Source organism: Neopsephotus bourkii, unplaced genomic scaffold (genome assembly GCF_033783945.1).
Source record: "Neopsephotus bourkii isolate Nb327-2 ecotype Australia unplaced genomic scaffold, CSIRO-AGI_Nbou_v1 NB_1827, whole genome shotgun sequence".
Lineage (NCBI taxonomy): Eukaryota > Metazoa > Chordata > Aves > Psittaciformes > Psittacidae > Neopsephotus > Neopsephotus bourkii.
The window spans coordinates 1030020-1049052 of NW_026902300.1; the positions used below are offsets into that span (position 1 = coordinate 1030020).

Below are 19033 nucleotides of genomic sequence, written 5' to 3' on the forward strand. Positions count from 1 at the left end.
AGTATTTACATGTCCCTCTTCTTCAGAGCACAGTTATGACCTTTCTCCAAGAGAGAAAGCAGATATAAAGTGGACATCACTCAAGCAATTATGCAGACAAGGAACTATTGTAACCACTCTAATTGGATAAGGTTGTTTCCGGTCAGACACACACACAGGGCTGGCAGAACAGCTGACAGGAGAAACAGAATGGCGACAGAATATAACGCCTGCTGTCAGATTCCAAGTCATGAAAATCTCTCAGACAGATCTAGAATATAGCATCTTTTCTGAAACAAGACAAGAGCAATTTGTATGCAGTCCTTTGACTGAACTGTGTACCTTGGTGCAGGCAGCAATGCATGGAATTTGTGCTGATTTACAGATCCCTACCTGGCTGTCACCAAAACTGTCACTGCCTGCTTGCATTTCAAGTCATACATTCACAAACACAAACACTCTACATAGAATAGCTGGCCTGTCACAGAGGACCTGGACTGCATCCTAATATTGGTCCAAGCAACTCAACAAACGTGATCTCAGGAAATTAATGTAGGCATTTGTTTCAACTGAGTTCTTTTGTGCACTTCAGCTGTTCCACTTCAACAATTTATTATGAGTTTTTAATGTGTCTTCCCTGGCTTGCTCAAACTCACAAATATACTCTAGTTACAGCAAGGTACAGGCAAATGATTCTAGAGTCAGGCTAGCACTGTATGTGTAAACACTGCCTTCCATACTGCAGACGAGCTGCACCTCCTCCCCTCAACAAGCTGTACATTCCCTTGTCTTGCATTACTTTACAATGCAAACATTTTGGTTGGGATAAAATAACACAGATACCAGTACATTTCCTTGTTAGCCAAATGTGCATGTGAAACCTCTATGCTTTTGAGATTGCATCAGAGAGCTTTTTCAGGGAGTGGACATTTCATTTTGAATTGTGGTACATTTGCTTTCAATTTATGGTTATTATTAAGAGGAAGGAGCTGCTTCTTTCCCAGGCATGAAACAATTATATTAATCTAAAAATGTCACAAAGACCAACATTTGTTAGTTGAAAATGAAAAGGAGAAAAACTAACCAGAAGGAAGAGCAAGAAAGTTGCCAAGTGCTTTTTGTTTACCAAGAGTGTTTATTTAAAACACTCAGATTACTACTTTTTCTGACAACTTTTAAGGACATGCATGGGGACAGGGAAAGAAGATGAGCAGAAAAATCCTACCCTTCCAAAAAGTCTCAGGTACAGGGAATATTCTTATGAGAGATACCCTTGGCATTATAATTAAGTGTCTGAAACACCCAGATACAACTCCCTAAACATCCACATCTCTGTTTCTACTGTCTCTAAAACAAGGAACGCTTTCCATGAAAGCTTGGGTTGAAAACATACAGTTCTGGAAATAAAAGGAGGACACTTCTTTTTGCATCTAACTCTCTTTTCTATAGAAGAACAGAATCTCAAACACAAAATAAAGCAGGATAAAATAAGCATCTCAGTAAAAACAACACTAACTCTGTCGACACTGGTCTATCTCAATTTGCAACATATGTTGTTAGGTGAAATTCTTCTGCAGGTCTCAAAAAGTCATGAGCAGTTCTGCAAATAACTCCTCCTACACACTGCTCAAGAAAGTCCCAAACACCTGGCATAGACAGCTCATTGATGGCAGAGCAATAACTCAAAGAAGATGCAAACAGCACATGTTGCTTTAGATGATCTTCTGGGATATTACATCCCATAGCAGAATTAGACAGGAGCACCACCATATAAAGGAATAGTATCTAGTCTTGCCTAGAGATATTTCCACTTGACTTCTCTGAGCTGTTATTTGTATTTGTTATTTTGCATTTTCCCTCAATTTTCTAAACTGGTTATCTATTGTATAAAGCAATTAAATGTTCCTACCAATATTGGGATGCTTCAAGAGGCGACAGATTCTAGCTTCTCTTTCCAGTTTCTGGTGATCTGCAACAAAGGAAAGCAAAACAGTTGCTTTTAGTATGAAGATTTACATAGTTCAATGTATTTGCTTTCCAGAAGCACAAAAAAACCCCTCAACCAAACAACATTGTTTCATGTGAACTTTAACATCCTTTATTTAGATCCATTAAGATTTAACATTCAAAACACCTGTAATATTGAATTAGGCTATGGCATCCAACCACTCTGATGGACTACCACAGGTAGTTCCATTAGAAAGCTGCCAATTTACCACAGAGAACAGGAAATAGGCATGCCACAACCTGTAATTATCAGGCAATAAACCACATTGCAACACGAATCAAAAGAAGGACAACCTGCACCTCTTGCCTGAAATCCTATCTGCTAACTGCTTTAATGATACCTAGTGCACCAGGTATACAGTTCAACATGAGGCAGCTGACGACAAATGCCAGCCCTCCTCCCACTGCCATAGGATGCTACAGCAACTGCCAGTAACTAATGACCAGCAGTTATTATTTTCCCAGCAGGGCTCATCACTCTCTCAGAATGATGATTCAGTAACCTGAAGATACCCTGCACATGTAGGTCCTGATGTACCATCTGTTGGTGCCTCTTCTCCTGGCCATTTGAGTTTTTTTAACCTTTGGGTAGAGAGCAGGCTTTAGGTCTGAACCTGTATACCACACAGCCCTAATGACACGTCTGGAGATGGAATACCACCTTCATCAAGCTCCAGTTTACTTAAGCTATTTGTGGGGTTTTTTTCCCATGTTACACACTTGTATATTTGCTCCAAACACTACCATTTATAGGACTACTGCATTTTGGTTAACATTAAGTAATATAGTACTTGTTTCACATAATACACATGAGAGTTTTCAAGGGATTCATAAATTATTTATCCTGGAAATACCTGAAAGTCTTCAGGTATGTTAAAATGCCTAGTGTTAGGCAGTATAAAACACACACAGGTAAGCTGGCAACAAAATATGCCATTTGGAGATGATAAAAATAGCCAGCTACTGCCGCATGTAATCCTGTAACTTCAGCAGACTTCCACTGCATATATCCTCACTTTCTGCAGCATAATTTCAATGGCTCCTAAGAACAAAGCTTTTGTCAAGAGGCAGAAAAGCAGCACAGATTCAATCTTATATTAGCTAAAATAACTTTTCAAAATTAGAAGATAAATGAACTGTAAAATGTTCTTGGAGATGAGGCTCTTTTGCTTTTAACTAGCTCCAATTTGATATTCAAGGATATTGTAATAAACAGTGCTTCATAAAAACTCATACTTAAAACGTCACAAAGACAATTTGGGTTGTGGCATCTATCTCTGCAATCCTAATTAACCTAACAACTAAAAGGGGAAATTCTTAACTGCCCTTCCACCCCATAAAAACAGCAGTCTGCACAGTAAGCTTTGAGTGGAATAACCAATATTTAGAGAATACAAGATTTTTAATCTACAAAAGAATATTAGACATCAGAATATGACAGCAAGAATGAAGAAATTACCTGGTTTTGTAATATAACTCCTACAGGTCTATTATGGTAACTGTTCACTCTCATAATACCATCTCATAATACCACCAGTGTAATTAGGTTATCTTTCCAAGCTGGTAAATCATAAATAAAACCTCTGAAAACCAATTTAACATCAGTTTCTTGGACAAAAGTCAGAATGGGCCTCAAGAGAAAACATACTGTAGACAACCCCCTCCTGAGTGCCTGAATATAGTAATGTGGTCCTGACACCCTCCTTTTAGCTAGTACTTGGCTCCGCAAATTGCCTCAGCACTCCTCCTTTCACCCTTCTCTTCTGCGGGGAGCCCTCACGTTCCCTTTCAAGCCAACCACAATCCAGAAACTTCTCCTTCCCAAAACAGCCAAGAGGGGACAGGCAGATTTGCAGCCGCATTTAAGCACAGGCAGTTACCAGGCTCTGTGGAAAGTGCACTTCCAGCTCTGCTCTTCCCAATCCAGCATTGGGTGCTACTCTTTTAGAGAATTTAATCTAAACATAGATCAGCAGAGTCACCCCAAAAGTGGGAAAATAAAATTCTAGACAGAGGGCTCTGTCAGCCCAAGGGAGACAGAGCAGCACAGCATGACAAGGGTGGCATCACCAGCCCCTGCATAAAACACGTGAGCTGTGCTGGGATCCATAAACACAAACAAGGCATCTTCCCACTAAAATTACTTCCATATCCCAGTTGTTCTAGTAGTGATTACTATTGATTAACATGGGATTGATTACTAACATTGATTACCAAGGACTGAACTGGGATCTTGAGTGCTGCTCTCCTGCCACTGGCTGTGTCCATAAGCAGCTAGCCAGCTTCCGCTGCCTGCCTACACAGTGCACTGAACCACCTGACTGCAGGCACAACCTCCCAAGTGTGAGAATGACAGAAGTAAAATAACAAATGGCAACAATTCCAATCTTCTGGCATATTTTAGTGGTTACAAAAGCAATGATGTCTAGAGGAATATATCAAAGATTAACACACACAGTAAGATGACATTTGACTCCTGTGTTTAAAAGTGCATGGAAATAAAGGGACAAGCAGGGCAGGAAAATCTTAACCTTCTCCTACAGAAGATGTCTCTGGTGTAGCATACAGCCTTACATCAGAGACGCTTTGCAGACAGCTCCGGGTCTGACACATTCAGACCCACCTCCTTAAAGCCAACCTCATCCAAGTCAGGCTGAAGAGAGACAGACTGGCCTATTTTACATGTATTTGGAAAGTAAACTCTTAAATCACAGCAAATAGTGACAGAAGAGATATATTAAGTCTCCAGCTCTCCTGACAGATCTTGACTGTAACTGTCCTCAATTAATGAGCACTATTTATGGTAGTTCACACATCCAACTGTTTAGGGCATAGTAAGTAGAGACTTAAGCACAATTAATGTGTCAACAGAAGTCACCAAAACCAGCAATGAATATGAATGCAAGAAGTGCTGTAAAAATGATAGCTGCTCAACTACTGCAACACATTTTAAATCAGGACAATGTCAAGAAATAGGGGAGGGACACATTGTCTTTATCCACTAAATTTTGTGTGTTAAAACCAAGCAAATCTGTATTTGTGACATAAGCACTGCCCTGAAGCTCCAGCAGACGGGATACTAGAAGAAGGGTGCTGAAGCCCTGTTCCAAGAAGAACAGAGTACCAGGTTTCACACATAAACTGGCTGATGACTCATCAACATAGACCTGAAGTGTAAAGTAAAACACCAAAAAAAGCATGAAAACAAGCAGAAACTGTAACTGGATTGCTTCTAGCCATATTGCTTTGCGGAAAATATATGCAGCATTTGTGTAGGGCCTGCTCATGAATCAAGAGGGGATCTAAATCAAAGATCCACTGACTGCAATAATAAAAAGTCATCAAAAATTGTATTCGATCTGAATGTTAAGGAAATATCAAAATAACCTGGACACAGCTGTCAGCAACACTTAAATGCTATCATAACAAAAAAAAAAAGGAAATATGAGGACATTGATAAATATATGAGGTAGAACTACATATAAAGGCACGTTACTTTTACATTCTTTGAAATTAAAACAGATTTCCAAAGTTGAATAACAATAAAGAAGGCACCGATTAAGCAGCAGAGATTAAGGCAAACATGGAGTTCTGCTGCTTTCGCAATTCCCTCTATAATAAATGGTAAAACCAGTCACAATACAAAATGTCAGCCTCTACAGGCAGAATTATAAGAACAATAAATATAGAAACATGTAACAAATGTACTTTCTCAGAAAAATTCAAGTACTTGGTTTCCACATTGCAAATCTAATGTAATGCATTGACAAGAAAAATATACCAATTTACTAGAAAAATAAGCACTATCATGCAAACTGTCTGAAAAAACTGAGCCGAAGTAACACCTTCTGAAGGCAAGTAACATGCACCTGAAGCATACTTAAATATCAGTTCATTAGCAGGGAGCTCTTCAGTACATCTTCCCTTCTGTTAGGGATGTTATTCTCACCTATTTTTCATATAAATAGAACTCATAAAAAGCTAGCAGTTTTCATTCAAATCATTCCAATGATGACTTAATTTTTTAATACAGTATTATTTGCTAGAAGTTTCTAAGACTTTTTGAAGCCCACACAGATGTACAGCACAATTCACTTTGTTTTCTGTACAATAACTATACTCTTTTAAACGAAGGAGGTGAACAAAAAAGATATACTACAACAAGACGTCAATAAACATCACATATTGCCCAAAATCAACTTTGGAAAATACAGCTGTTTGGGTTGTACAAATTTGTTGCAACTGAAATATAGTGCTTTAACCCTTACAAAAATTATCGTGTGTCACAATATCTACATAGTAAGGTTAGTACCGAAAACACTAAGGAATGAACAAGTTTAGAAAAAGTTGTTTTGGATTACACCTCTCAGAATCAACAATACAGCATCACAGAATATCAGAATGGTTTGGGTTGTGAAAGGACCTTAAGATCATCTAGTTCCAGCCCCCTGCTATGGGCAGGGATGTCTCACACTAGACCATCGCTCAATCTGGCCTTGAACACTGCCAGGGATGGAGCATTCACCACTTCTCTGGGCGACCTGTGCCAGTGCCTCACCGCCCTCACAGTAAAGAAGTTCTGCCTTATATCCAACCTGAACTTCAGATGTTAGGAAATTTAACAAGCTATTAAGCATCAGTTGATAAGGAAATTAAACTCAATCCTTACTGCAAAGCAGATAGTCAGATACATATGTTTAAAACAACTATAACAACAGTTTTAAAATAAAACATAAAAAGCAAACCCCATCTTTAAAATAGCTAGCACTTCAAGTTTGCAAAACACTTTTTAAATATGGAGGGGGGGAAAAATCAAGAAAGTAAAATTCATTAGTTTTTCTATAATTAGTACTTCCCAATATTCCCGTAAGAATTCTCTTTGAGGCCTCAAAGTCTATCCCACTTGCATGAGAAAATTTGTCAGCTTAACCTTTCTCTGCATTTGTGTTGATCATTTTTAAATTCTAGGTTTCATTAGCTCAGAACATAAAAACAAATGTTCTCCAAATCCACAAGAGGAGCCCAGAGTACTTCTATAAACTCAAACTCTTACAGAGGTTTTAAATCAATATTTTTAACTTCAGTTGCAGCAAGTCTGAAACACAAGCACACACATCTACAGTTACAGCATCTTAATACCCATCAGCTCGGCTGAAACTTAATCATGGCTTGACCAATTACCGTATTACCCACAGTACACGGGAAGACGGTCTGAAACACAAACTAAACTAAGCTTGGTTTAGAAGAAAGATGGAAATACAGTCAGTGTCCCGGGGAGGGAGGAAATAGCAAGGGACTACTGGTCATTTGCCTTGTCTGCCTCTGCTCTACCACCAGCACTATTTTAAAAGGGTCTTCTGTACTACCTCAAACTATAGTTATAGGATTACCCAGCATAGCTAGAAACCTGGAAGGTGTCACAGAGTCTTCTGTGAAGTCCCAAATATATCCTACATGGACTCTTCAGGAATAACACAGATACCACAAAGCACTTCATCTCAGATTTTGAATACAGACACTGAAATTGTTTTGCTATTAATTGCTATGCCACAGATACTGAAGTGACATTATATACAATTAATTTCTTACACACTAGACATTCTCATTTAACTGTTACCATAGGACACCTAAGGGCACTCTGAAACTCCAGTGCTGGCAGGTTATCACTTGAGTCAGGCAATCTGGAGTACTAACTCATACAGTGCACAGTGAATGCAGTATAAATCTTCCTCCTGCACCAGCAGACAGACAGTAAATTGAGAAAGGTGAAAAACCATATAAATAAACACGACTTCACAATTTACCAGGTGAAATAAACTCTTTAGTGACAGAGCATAAACTAGATGACCAGATGTAGTGCTCGCATTTAACTTTAAACAACTTACCGAGTCCAAACCTGCAAGATTCTGTCAGTCCTCAGTTCCCACTGATGTCACAGACTTTAGCATCAACTGCATAAAAAATAAAGGTTATATGCACAATTCATGTGCCAAAGTACTTTGAAACGAAACCCACAAAACTGAACAATGTACTTTATTTATTCAACCACATAAATTCTTCTTGCATACTGAACTGCATATTGCTAACTGATGCTTCAGCTAGTACATTTATCTGAAGGAAATAAATTTCCCTCGAATTAGTAAATTACTACAATTTTTTAGAGACAAAGCTTCACACTGCAAGGCCTACCAATTAAGAGCACCCAATGAAACGACTACTACTCACACTTCCAGCTCACGTGCCCAGGCAAGAACATGCGCATTGTACCATATGCCCACAGTGCTCAGCCAGAGGTAGCTGCGCCTATGGATACTGTTTCAGACTGTGCCATAAAACAAGAGGATAATTCACAGAATGATCACGTTCTAGTAAAAGGGTAAGCAGCACACCATGATGGGATTGGGTTAATATTCAGCTCTCATTTAGAGCCATGGTAGTGTGCTCAAATAACAAATACTAAAGCCGAACATTTTCAGGTATGAAGTTAGGCTAAACTGTTACTGCATGATTTAAGAATAACTCTATTGATTTAAAAAGCACACCTCATTTTTGTAAATCACAATAAAACCATGTTACTCAGGATATGTTGCTGGATGCACTGTAATATAACAAGGCTACATCACTGAATCATCATTATGTTTATTACTGATTGCATTGTAATAGTCCCAGATTTTCACCCCAGATTGAAACAGTATATTGACTGGTGCCAATCAGGTGGTATCTGGTGTCACATAAATTATAATAATGAGCTCTCTGCATTTACTTTCTTCAGTTGCTTGTTTCACAGTAGTTGTTATTATACCTAAAAAATGCCAAGAGAACAGAGGCACCTCACTCCATGTACATTATCATGAAAAAGCAGAAAAAAAGATTATTCCCTGGGTCAGGGATGTAAGTGGACATTAAGGTCCAGAAGATGACAACTGCACTACCAAAAAAATAAGGTAATTCTTAGCATTGTTGGAGGAGTGTCAGAAACCTTCTGAGTCAGTCTGCAGTAGGTGAGTTTTGGGGTGGGGTGGGGGGACCAAATGCATATTTAACCTCACAGGGTATCCAAGAAGACTACTCATCTTTAAAGCCTGAATGTTTCTTCCACAAGTTTCAGGAAATACCGCGCTTCTTCCTTCCTCCACCCAGCTTATTTACAAGTGCTGCACATAAACATCTATTTCTGTTACCCTGTTTTAAGCCAGGTTTCAATTGCTGGTGATCTGAAGGTGAATGTCAAAGGGCAGGTCAAACTGCAACTTCCAGCACTGGGTTCCCAAACATCTGAATCGTAAGAAGGTGTTGCCGCTGCACCAGGAGTTGAGGAGGAAAGTGTCCTGCCATGACCAGTACAGCCAGAGAAATTACCTAGCAGGCAGCAAAATCCCATGAACCCTGAGAAAGTTCATGATAGCCTCTAGCTTAAAATATTTATGCTACAACAGCAGCAGATGAAAAGCTCTAGAAAACAGAAATTCAACAGTTGTTCACTTACTAAAAAGCTATTTCCTCTCATTTTTGACAGTATATAATTCATTAGCTGAAACTGTGTTCACCTGCCAGTATGAAAGAGAATTTTTTTTTCACTAAGAAGAAGCCAAGCTTTAATGCTAAACATATAATAAAAAGGGAACGTTTAAGTACATTTATATACTTGCTTCCATTGCTCTCATCTAATTACCTATACTTAATTACAAAAAGGTCTCCTACACTGTCTACATAATAAACTGCAAGAAAATTAAATGAACAATACAGATAAGAAGCTCAAAAAGTAGCAAATACAGAAGCAGAATTTATAAATTCTACATTAATTTTTGAAAGCAGGTCTCCATTTGTGAACTGTGGCAACTATCACACCACCAACTCATTATCAAGACCGGAAAAAGATCACTGCCTGTGAAACACTGACAGAATCAGAAAGAAGGTAGTAGTGAGGATAATACTGGTTTATTAATGGAAAAAATCTTGCAGCTAGCTACAAACAGCTTTTATGTGATACACAGTCAAGAAAAAGGAAGGTTTCTCTGAAACCTGAAACAGAATATGGATGTATAAAATTTGGGGTACTGACAGACTATATATGAATGTAATGCCTTGATCCTAATTCATATGACAATATTCTAGTAGACCAAAATCTCATCCTACAATTTATGATGTCTGCATCAGAAAATAAGACTGTCTGGATGGAGTTTATATTGCATAGGCAAATAAAATAACAAACTGTTTAAGAAGCATCAAAATGTACTTTCTTACAAAAAACTTACTATACCTATTTCTTGGATTAAGTCAGAATATATTTTATAATCAAAGAGGAATGTAATTAATGTCTTCAGCATAAATGTCTTCTACTATGGTGTACTGATTTTAATCCAAAATGCTGATCCTGCATGATCACCCAAATTGAGCCTATCACTGTGGCAGAAATGTCTACCACTCACCATCTACCAATAAAGGTATGTAAAATTCAAACTTCCTCAAAGCAAAGCCTCTTTCTTAGAAAAATCTGTAGTAACTTTTATGTTTCCTATTGAGCTTGCACAGTGAACAATGTAGGCTCATCTCCCCTCTGCTAACTTTCACATCTTTAAGCCACTTTGTACCCCCTGACAATGTCTTTTTTTCCTCTCATATATTACTATTTCTCAATTACTATTCAGTGTGAGATGATGCATGTTTTCTCACATAGCTTGCTTAATCTTTCTGAGGATGGTCTCTACAAGCTGCTTCCTACTCTGCAATATAGTTCAACACTCTTCAGGTTTTCCCATGTTTTTCTTTTAGACAGCTAAATGAAGAGAAAACAAGGAGCTCTAAGCCCCAAGAGGCTCTCCAGATGGCACTGTGTCATGCCTTAATGCCTGCCCTAGCCCACCTTGTGCTTCTTCCATTCTCCCATGGAGATGAGACAAAAACTGCAGAAATTCTGGCAAGAGAATGCACCAGAACACAGCTGTACTAGTGTATTATTTTTACAAAACAAAACAAAAGAAAAAGAGCAACAACAACAAAAAAATTTGCTCCCTCTCCTTCACAGAAAAACAAAGCTCCTATTAAAATGACACCTTGCGATATATTAAAATCTTTCTCCATGTTATTTTTGTTTCTATTAGAATTTAAAACTTTATGGTTGGAGAACATAACCTCTGGACACCTAAAATCTCACCAGAATAAGCTCTTCTATCCTAACAAGAGAGATGAAGAGACTATTCCCTGAGATAAAAGGTGCTCAAAGCTTTTGAATCAAAAGTGTTTCAAGTGTCAGAAAGCATTGATCCTGTTTAGGAGATGAAGCCCTTGGCTAGAAATGTTAAGCCCTGCTCCACATAATCTCCATGCAATCCAGTTGCCAGGTAGAACCCAACCACGCAACCTTTCAGCAGTTTCTGGGCTCTGCGAAGACACACCTAACTCCTGGTAATGTTTAGGCAGTTTTCATGGGCCAAACATAGGTGCAAGGCACCAGAGGTCAGCTAACACCCTGTGTGTCAGGTCTGACAATATTCACCATATCCAGCCCATTTGTAAGATGAAGGGTTTAGAACTTAAAGGTCTTCTCTGACCCAGTTGATTCTATGATTCTATGAACTGAGAACAGCTCAGTGAGTCTGTGAAGGTTTCACTGGGGAAAAACCCCTGTTCTTTGTGCTCCTCTATCATAGGATCACCAAGTGTTTTTTTCTAACCTAAGCGAGGAAGGGAGGCACATAACCAAGCTGATGCTCTCTTATGCGTAGATATTCCAAGCTATGCAACAAGGGCACAGCTACGAAGCTTTTCCACCACACACCACCAGCACATCTAGTGCTGCTACAGACTTCCAGGCCACGACCTCTCCTACTTTGCACTGGTTCCCTGTATTCTTATGCTTTATTAATTCATTCATTCAGAATGTATCTTCCTGAAGCAGAAGTTCTGGGGCCAGTTCACAAGTTGCACTGACACCATGAAGTGCCAAGGCCATACTGACACACAGGAAAAATCAGACTTGCAGCAATCCTGCCCACTTCCCACAGCCATGGCAGAGCCTGGCCATACCTGGGAACAGCAGGCAAAGTATGCTTCCTATCTTCATCAAATAGCTTTTTTAAACCCTGTCTGGACTAGTAATAAGGCCCTAGAAACAGTCCAGTTCTATTTGTTAGAACTGATCATTTCTGTAAGTTCAATTCATCAGTGGGTGTCCTGGTTTTGGCCAGGATAGAGTTAATTTATTTTCCTAGAAGCTGGCACAGTGCTGTGTTTTGGATTTCAGAACAATGTCGATCACACACCAAAGTTCTAGCTGTTGCTAAGCAGGGTTTACACAGAGCCAAGGGCTTTTCAGCTTCTCACCTCACAGCAAGCAGGTGAGGAGCACAAGAAGATGAGGGAAACACAGCAGGAACAAATGACTCTAACTGACCCAAGGACTACCCCATTCCATCCTGCATCATGCTCAGTATATAAATGCAGGGAAAGCTGGCCAGGGCTGCTGCACGAGAACTGGCTGGGCACCACTCACTGGATGGTGAGCAACTGCACTGTGCATCACTGGTTTTGTACATTCTAATTTTTTAATTATCATTATCAATATCATTATTATTATTTTTCCTTCCTTTTCTGTCCTGTTAAACCCATGAATTTTACTTTTTTCCTTTCTTCTTCTCCCCCATCCCACTGCAGGCAGGAGTCAGCAAACCACCATGTGGGTGTTTAGCTGCCTGCTGGGTTAAATTGTAACAGTGGGGACCAACAGTACTGCTAAGGCCCTGACTGAGCTGATTCTGATAAATTTAAAGAACTTAAGCAATTTGCAGTCATTTTCAGGCTCTAAGACACAAGACCACATTTATTCATCTAACAGTTCATCACACAGCCCTCTGTATTGTCCATTCATGCTACAGAAATGCTTGCAGATAAACCTTCCTTGCCCTCTCCACTATGCTTAAAGAAGGTAAATGCTAAGGAATAGGGTCCTTCAGTTCCCAAAAGCACTTTTTCAAAATGAATGCCCTATCATTTACTCCCTGCTCTTGGGGAAGTATCTGCCAAGTCAGGCTTTACTTATTCCTCTCTTCCTGGTATTTATAGCCAAGAAAGCAGGACATTCTTATAATAACCAGTTATAGACACTGTGAGTACTCCTTTGACCCACCCTGCCTCATGCTTCCTGAACAGCAGTTCAGACCAGATGTTCATTGCTATAAAGTCATCTTTTCCATGGATACCTGGGTCCATAATGGGCAAGAACATGCACCAATCAATAGCAGAGCCATTGGTCAAAACATCAACAGTCCAGAAATCAGGGCATAGAAATCCGCCTCCCATTATTTCTGTGGCTCTGTTCGCATACACACCTCTATTCAATCGTGTTTCTAAATATCAAGAAAAAGCAAAAGATATTAATCCAAGATTCTTTGTGAAATAATCAATAAAAGCCACACCTGTTAATTTTCAAATTCTGCCCCAGGGCACTAAGAAAACAAAAAGACACATTTGTGCTCAGCTGCAAAGGCTACCAACAATAGCAATTTGCAGTTGACTAATGCTCCTGGCAGGGCTTTCTTCCACTTCCCACCCACTTTCTGTGTTAATATTTTAGCCTTCATGGTGTGTGCAAATTTGATAAACAGACACAGAGACTTCACTCCTACCTAAAGAGCACAGACTACAGAGTCAGAGATGGTAAAGTGTCTTCATGCCACTTTATCAAGACACATTAGCCTTGATTTCTATGACAACTACAACCAAAAAATAAAGTTGCAGGATATTCGCGTGTTTCTTCTTTTTCTAGCACCAATGCTGAAATGGGGGAGCCAGTGATATACTTTAAAGTGAGATGACAAAAGGAGTACAAAGAACATTTGACATTAATAGCAAAGCACTGAGCTAAGAAAATTTGACTTTTTCGACATGATTTGTGTTTAATGGTATCCAAAATGAACAGCAGAGACGAACAGGATAATTCTAAGAATGCAGAACGGATTTTCTCAAACACTGGGAGCTTTTAAACAGTTCTTCACAGCACACAGTCACACAAGGCTAAGTTCAAACTAATAAATCCTATTTTTTTCTTCCCTTAAACTCTGATTTGTTGGGATTTAAACAGCCAGCTGGCAAGTGACTCTTCTGAGAGAAGTGACTCAGAAAAGTGAAGCACCATTAAGAGTCCGAAAATGCTGCACTGTCCCAGCAAGCCACACTGGCAACAAGTGAAAATAACTAATCAACAGTCCCCAGAGAACAAAAACTTATTATTTATATGCATTTTGCCATATTTCTGGGTTAAATACCCTCACCACATTAGAGGAGATAAATCTCCATTTATTTATGTTTTATCATAGAATTCTAGGTTGGAAGGAACCTCAAGGATCACCTGGTCCAACCTTTCCTGGCAAAACCATGGTCTAGACAAGATGGCCCAACACCCTGTTCAGACAAATCTTAACAGTGTCCAATGCTGTGAATCCACCACTCCCTGGGGAGATTATTCTGATGGCTGATTGTTCTCATTGGGAAAAATTTTCCTCTTGTGTCCAGTCGGAATCTCCCCAGGAGTACCTTGTGGCCATGACTCATCACCTTTTCCATGTGAATCCTTATGAAAAGGGAAATAATCTTTATAGCTACCCTTTAAACACTGGAACATGGTGATAAGGTCTCCCCTGAGACTTCTTTACTCAAGGCTAAACAAACCCAGCTCTCTCAGCCTTTCTTCGCGTGGCTTCCCAGTCTTCTAATCATCCCTATGACACTTCCCTGGACCCTCTCCAGCCTGTCCACACCTTTTTTTGTATTGCAGGGACCAAAGCCAAAGAAATATTCCAGGTGTGGTCTCAGAAGCACAGAGTAGAGTGCCTCTCCAGAAGCAGAGCAATGAAGACTTCGTTATCTCTGCCGGTGATGTCCTTGTTGGCTTTGCCACAGCTGCACAGTGTTCACTTTTACAGAGCTTGTGTCTACCACGATGCCCAGATCCCTTTCCATAGAGCTATTCCCCAATAAGATCCAAGCCTGCACTGCACTCTTAGATTGTGTCTACTCAGGTGCAAGACCTTACACTCGTCCTTACTGAACTCCACAAGGTTCTTCTTAGCCCGCTCTTCCAGCCTATCCAGGTCTTCCTGCAGGGTGGCTCTCCTGACCAATGCATCCACTTCCCCACCCAGTTTGGTGTCATCAGCAAACTTGGTCAGAGTACACTTGGTCCACACCAAGTGCAAGGTCCTACACCTGGGTGGGAGCAAACCCAGGCACAGCTACAGGTTGGGCAGAGAAGAGATTCAGAGCAGCCCTGCAGAGAAGGACGTGGGGGTGCTGGTCCATGAGAAAATGAACACGAGACAGCTTCAGTGTGCACTCCCAGCCCAGAAAGCCAACTGTATCCTGGGCTGCATCAAAAGGAGCGTGACCAGCAGGTCGAAGGAGGTGATCCTGCCCCTTTGCTCTCCTGAGACCCCACCTGGAGTATTGTGTGCAGTTCTGGTGTCCTCAACATAAAAAGGACATGGAACTGTTGGAACAAGTCCAGAGGAGGGCCACAAGGATGATCAGGGGCTGGAGCACCTCCTGTATGAAGATAGGCTGAGAAAGTTGGGGCTGTTCAACCTGGAGAAGAGAAGCTGTGTGGAGACCTCATAGCAGCCTTCCAGTAGTGAAAGGGGCCTATAAGGATGCTGGGGAGGGACTCTTCATTAGGGACTGTAGTGATAGGACAAGGGGTAACGGGTTAAAACTTAAACAGGGGAAGTTTAGAATGGATATAATGAAGAATTTCTTTACTGTGAGGGTGGTGAGGCACTGGAATGGGCTGCCCAGGGGAAGTGGTGAACCCTCCATCCCTGGAGGTCTTTAAGGCCAGGTTGGACAGAGCCTTGGGTGACATGGTTTAGTGTCAGGCGTCCCTGCCCATGGCAGGGGGGTTGGAGCTGGATGATCTTAAGGTCCTTTCCAAGTCTAACTATTCTATGGTTCTATGATCCCATCTTCCACATAACTTATGAAGATATTAAACATTGTTAGTTTATATACTATATAGATATATATGCACAATCATACATAGTAATTGTATGTATCATATAATTTAGGTATTACAGAAACAGCACATCTACTGAAATTAAGAGGGTGTAAAACTCTTCCGTGCTAATGTCAACAGAAAGGCCCTGAGAGCCAGTAAATGCAAGTTTTGTCACCTGTGGCAAGCAATCTTCACGTGACATTTAACTGCACAGTGCCGCATCTTGTACCGTCTATTTAATCATCTTCATGCAAGACTTACATTTGCCTTAGCAGGAAAACCTGAATGTACATTTCATCCCGAATCTTCTTACTACCTCCTTTTGTCTCTACAGCAGTATTATTTTCCTTTGTGACTCAAACTTACAAAATCTTACAACCGACAGCCAGCCAGATCTTCAACCCTTACTCTTTTTGGACCAAAATTTGGTTTTGGTAACAACTCTATATGCAAAGCCTGAGCATATTTAAAAGTAGAATCAGACGGTTTCTTTTCAGACTGACCACTTATGTTTCCTATTGCCTCAGTCTCAGTTTCCCTTTTCTGGCTCGAACACTGTGACTTCACACAGTACAGCCTCTCAGAATTCTTACCTCCCCTCATCTGGCACCTCAAACCAGCTGCTCCCCACCACTTTTACCAGGTGACTCTCCTGGTCTTCCTCAATTCACTTGTCCCCTTTTGCACAATGTTTATACACTAGGTTTCGAAAGCTCTTCTAATTTTGTCCTTGCAGCCACTTCCTCTCTGTCTTGTAGGAGCTGAAGCAGAGCACACACGTAAGCCAACCAAAGCACTCGGGCTGCTTTAGCACAACGCATTTCAGCCAAAGGCAGCTTCCATTTTTTCAGATTTTACACAGAAATAAGTGACACCTCAGCAACAGGAGTTTCAGGGTGCTTACCTGCTTTTGCATCACGCTATTTGACAAGTGTGGGGAATGCAATCTGAAGAAAACTCTAAATGCCTCATACATCTACCTTCTGAAATACTGAAACTGTCTGTAAATACAAAATGCTGCTGAACCCGCAGTTTAGTTCCACAAAGCATCTTTCTGAAAGCCTTTCTACATATCCCCTTGTGCAGTAGATGTGAAAGCTATACAACGTATTCCCAAAAATCTCAAATTTGGCTCCCTGATTCATTAGAAATCCCTAAAGTACAAGGACATTCACAGCACAAAGTGAGTCAGCATGTACAGCTAATGGAAGTGACAGCTTCATCTCACATGGGGGACACTTCAAACTTGGTGAGCAGTTTCATGACTTGTTGCTTATAAATGGAACCTGACAAATCTATTAGATTTGTGTAACAGACATTTGGTGGCTATCTTCTGTTAAGTATAGATGTTTTATTTTCCAGTACTATATTCCAACGAGCCAACACAAAGAAGTCAGTCTGCAAAACACTAAATCCTCGAGTACTTGCTCCCACATATTTTCAGAACCCCTGTTTATAACACTGGAAATGTTATACAACTGCTCCTGAAGGAATAGTTCTAAACCATAATTAGTGAAATATTTTATTTTCCATTTCTTAACTCATTTCCTGCAGAAAGTTGCAGTGAGTTTGCAGAAAACAACAGTATTTGGAAAACTAATTCTTAGGAATTGAAAGTTCAGAGAGGCACTCTTCATCAGGGACTGCAGTGATAGGACAAAGGGTTTAAACTTAAAAAGAGGAAGTTCAGATTAGATAAAAGGCAGAAGTTCTTTACTGTGAGGGTGGTGAGGCACTGGCAAAGGTTGCCTGAAGTGGTAAATGCTCCATCCGCGGCAGTGTTCAAGGCCAGCCTGCACAGAGCCTTGGCTGACTTGGTCTAGAGTGAGGTGCCCCTGCCCACTGCAGGGGGTTGGAATTGGATGATCCTTTCCAACCCAAACCATTCTAGGATTCTATGATTCTGTCTATATGAGGGATGCCTGGAATTTCAGTCATTGATTCAGGAGATGAACAAGCACTAAAGTACCCACTTGCCCTCAAATACTTCACTGGAGACGGATAAGCTTCAGCACATACTTGAATGCCTTGTCAAGCTGCAGTCCTTTTATACCACCACCAAATACACTATGAGCATAATAAACTCTGAACAGACTTTTGTTTGACAACTAAAATTTTGAAGGCACTTTCAAGTATCTATGTTTCTAAAATCATTCTGTGAAACATACATGACACATACTCATTTCCTCTCCAAATGTTATAAGCCAACATTTTCTAACAGTAAAAAGAGAAAAAATGCAGCTTACTATAAGCACCCAAAACAGTCAGCTATAGCACTATGTCAGCTGCAATAGCAAATGATTTATTTTTTTTTTACTGGAAATAAATGAATGCGGACACCAGCCCGTAAAAATGAGTAAATCCTACATATAAGGACACTAAGTCACGATGAGTGCCTAGGATATGCACTTGGACAGACACGACGAAGTTCCTGATTTTGAAGCTGCTGCAAAGAACAACTGAACTCTGACTTTAAGTTCTTCACTTAGCCAATGTTTATTTTTAGAAATCATATCAATGTTCACCATCTTCTGCCTTGATGTAATTTCTAGAAGAAGATATTGCATTAATTGTTCAGAACCTTTTTTAGTTTCTTGAATAGAAGTTGATCAATGAGATATTCAGTTCTGATAGCTTATGGATGCTAGAGCATTCCATATTGAAGAGAAGGGAAAGAGGCAGAAATTCTGTTGTGCAGAAAAGGTCAACAATTTTTATTTCTAATATTTCCTGTAGTCAGTGCTACTTTAAAACTAAACATTACACATTACTTGTTCTACCAGAGACTAAGGGCTTCTTTTATGCAATTCCACTTGAAATCACTGACATTTATCTTAATAAAAGCTCAGGGACTTTAACCCCTAGGAGGAAACAACTGCAGAAGCAGAATCAACTCCAGGAAGAACAAAAACAATGGTTTCGCAACTATCATTATGACTCACAGGAAATTCATTGAGCACATCAAAGCCAAAGTTTTTTATAACAAAAAGAAATGCTAAGAATAAATAAGCACACGCCTACAGGAGTATTTCTTCAAAACCAAGAGGAGGCTGTACTAGT

General features: G+C 40.0%; 1 protein-coding gene across 18 annotated transcripts in view; it reads right to left on the minus strand.

Annotated features, from left to right (window-relative positions):
* The window catches only part of CAMK2D (calcium/calmodulin dependent protein kinase II delta), a 163690-nt gene that overhangs the window by 94152 nt on the left and 50505 nt on the right, over window positions 1–19033 (minus strand). For all 18 annotated transcript variants that reach the window (XM_061343867.1, XM_061343877.1, XM_061343865.1 and 15 more), the window contains exon 3: window positions 1889–1948. In XM_061343867.1, the coding sequence (XP_061199851.1) occupies window positions 1889–1948 (60 nt within the window). The remainder of the gene's footprint in view (window positions 1–1888; window positions 1949–19033) is intronic.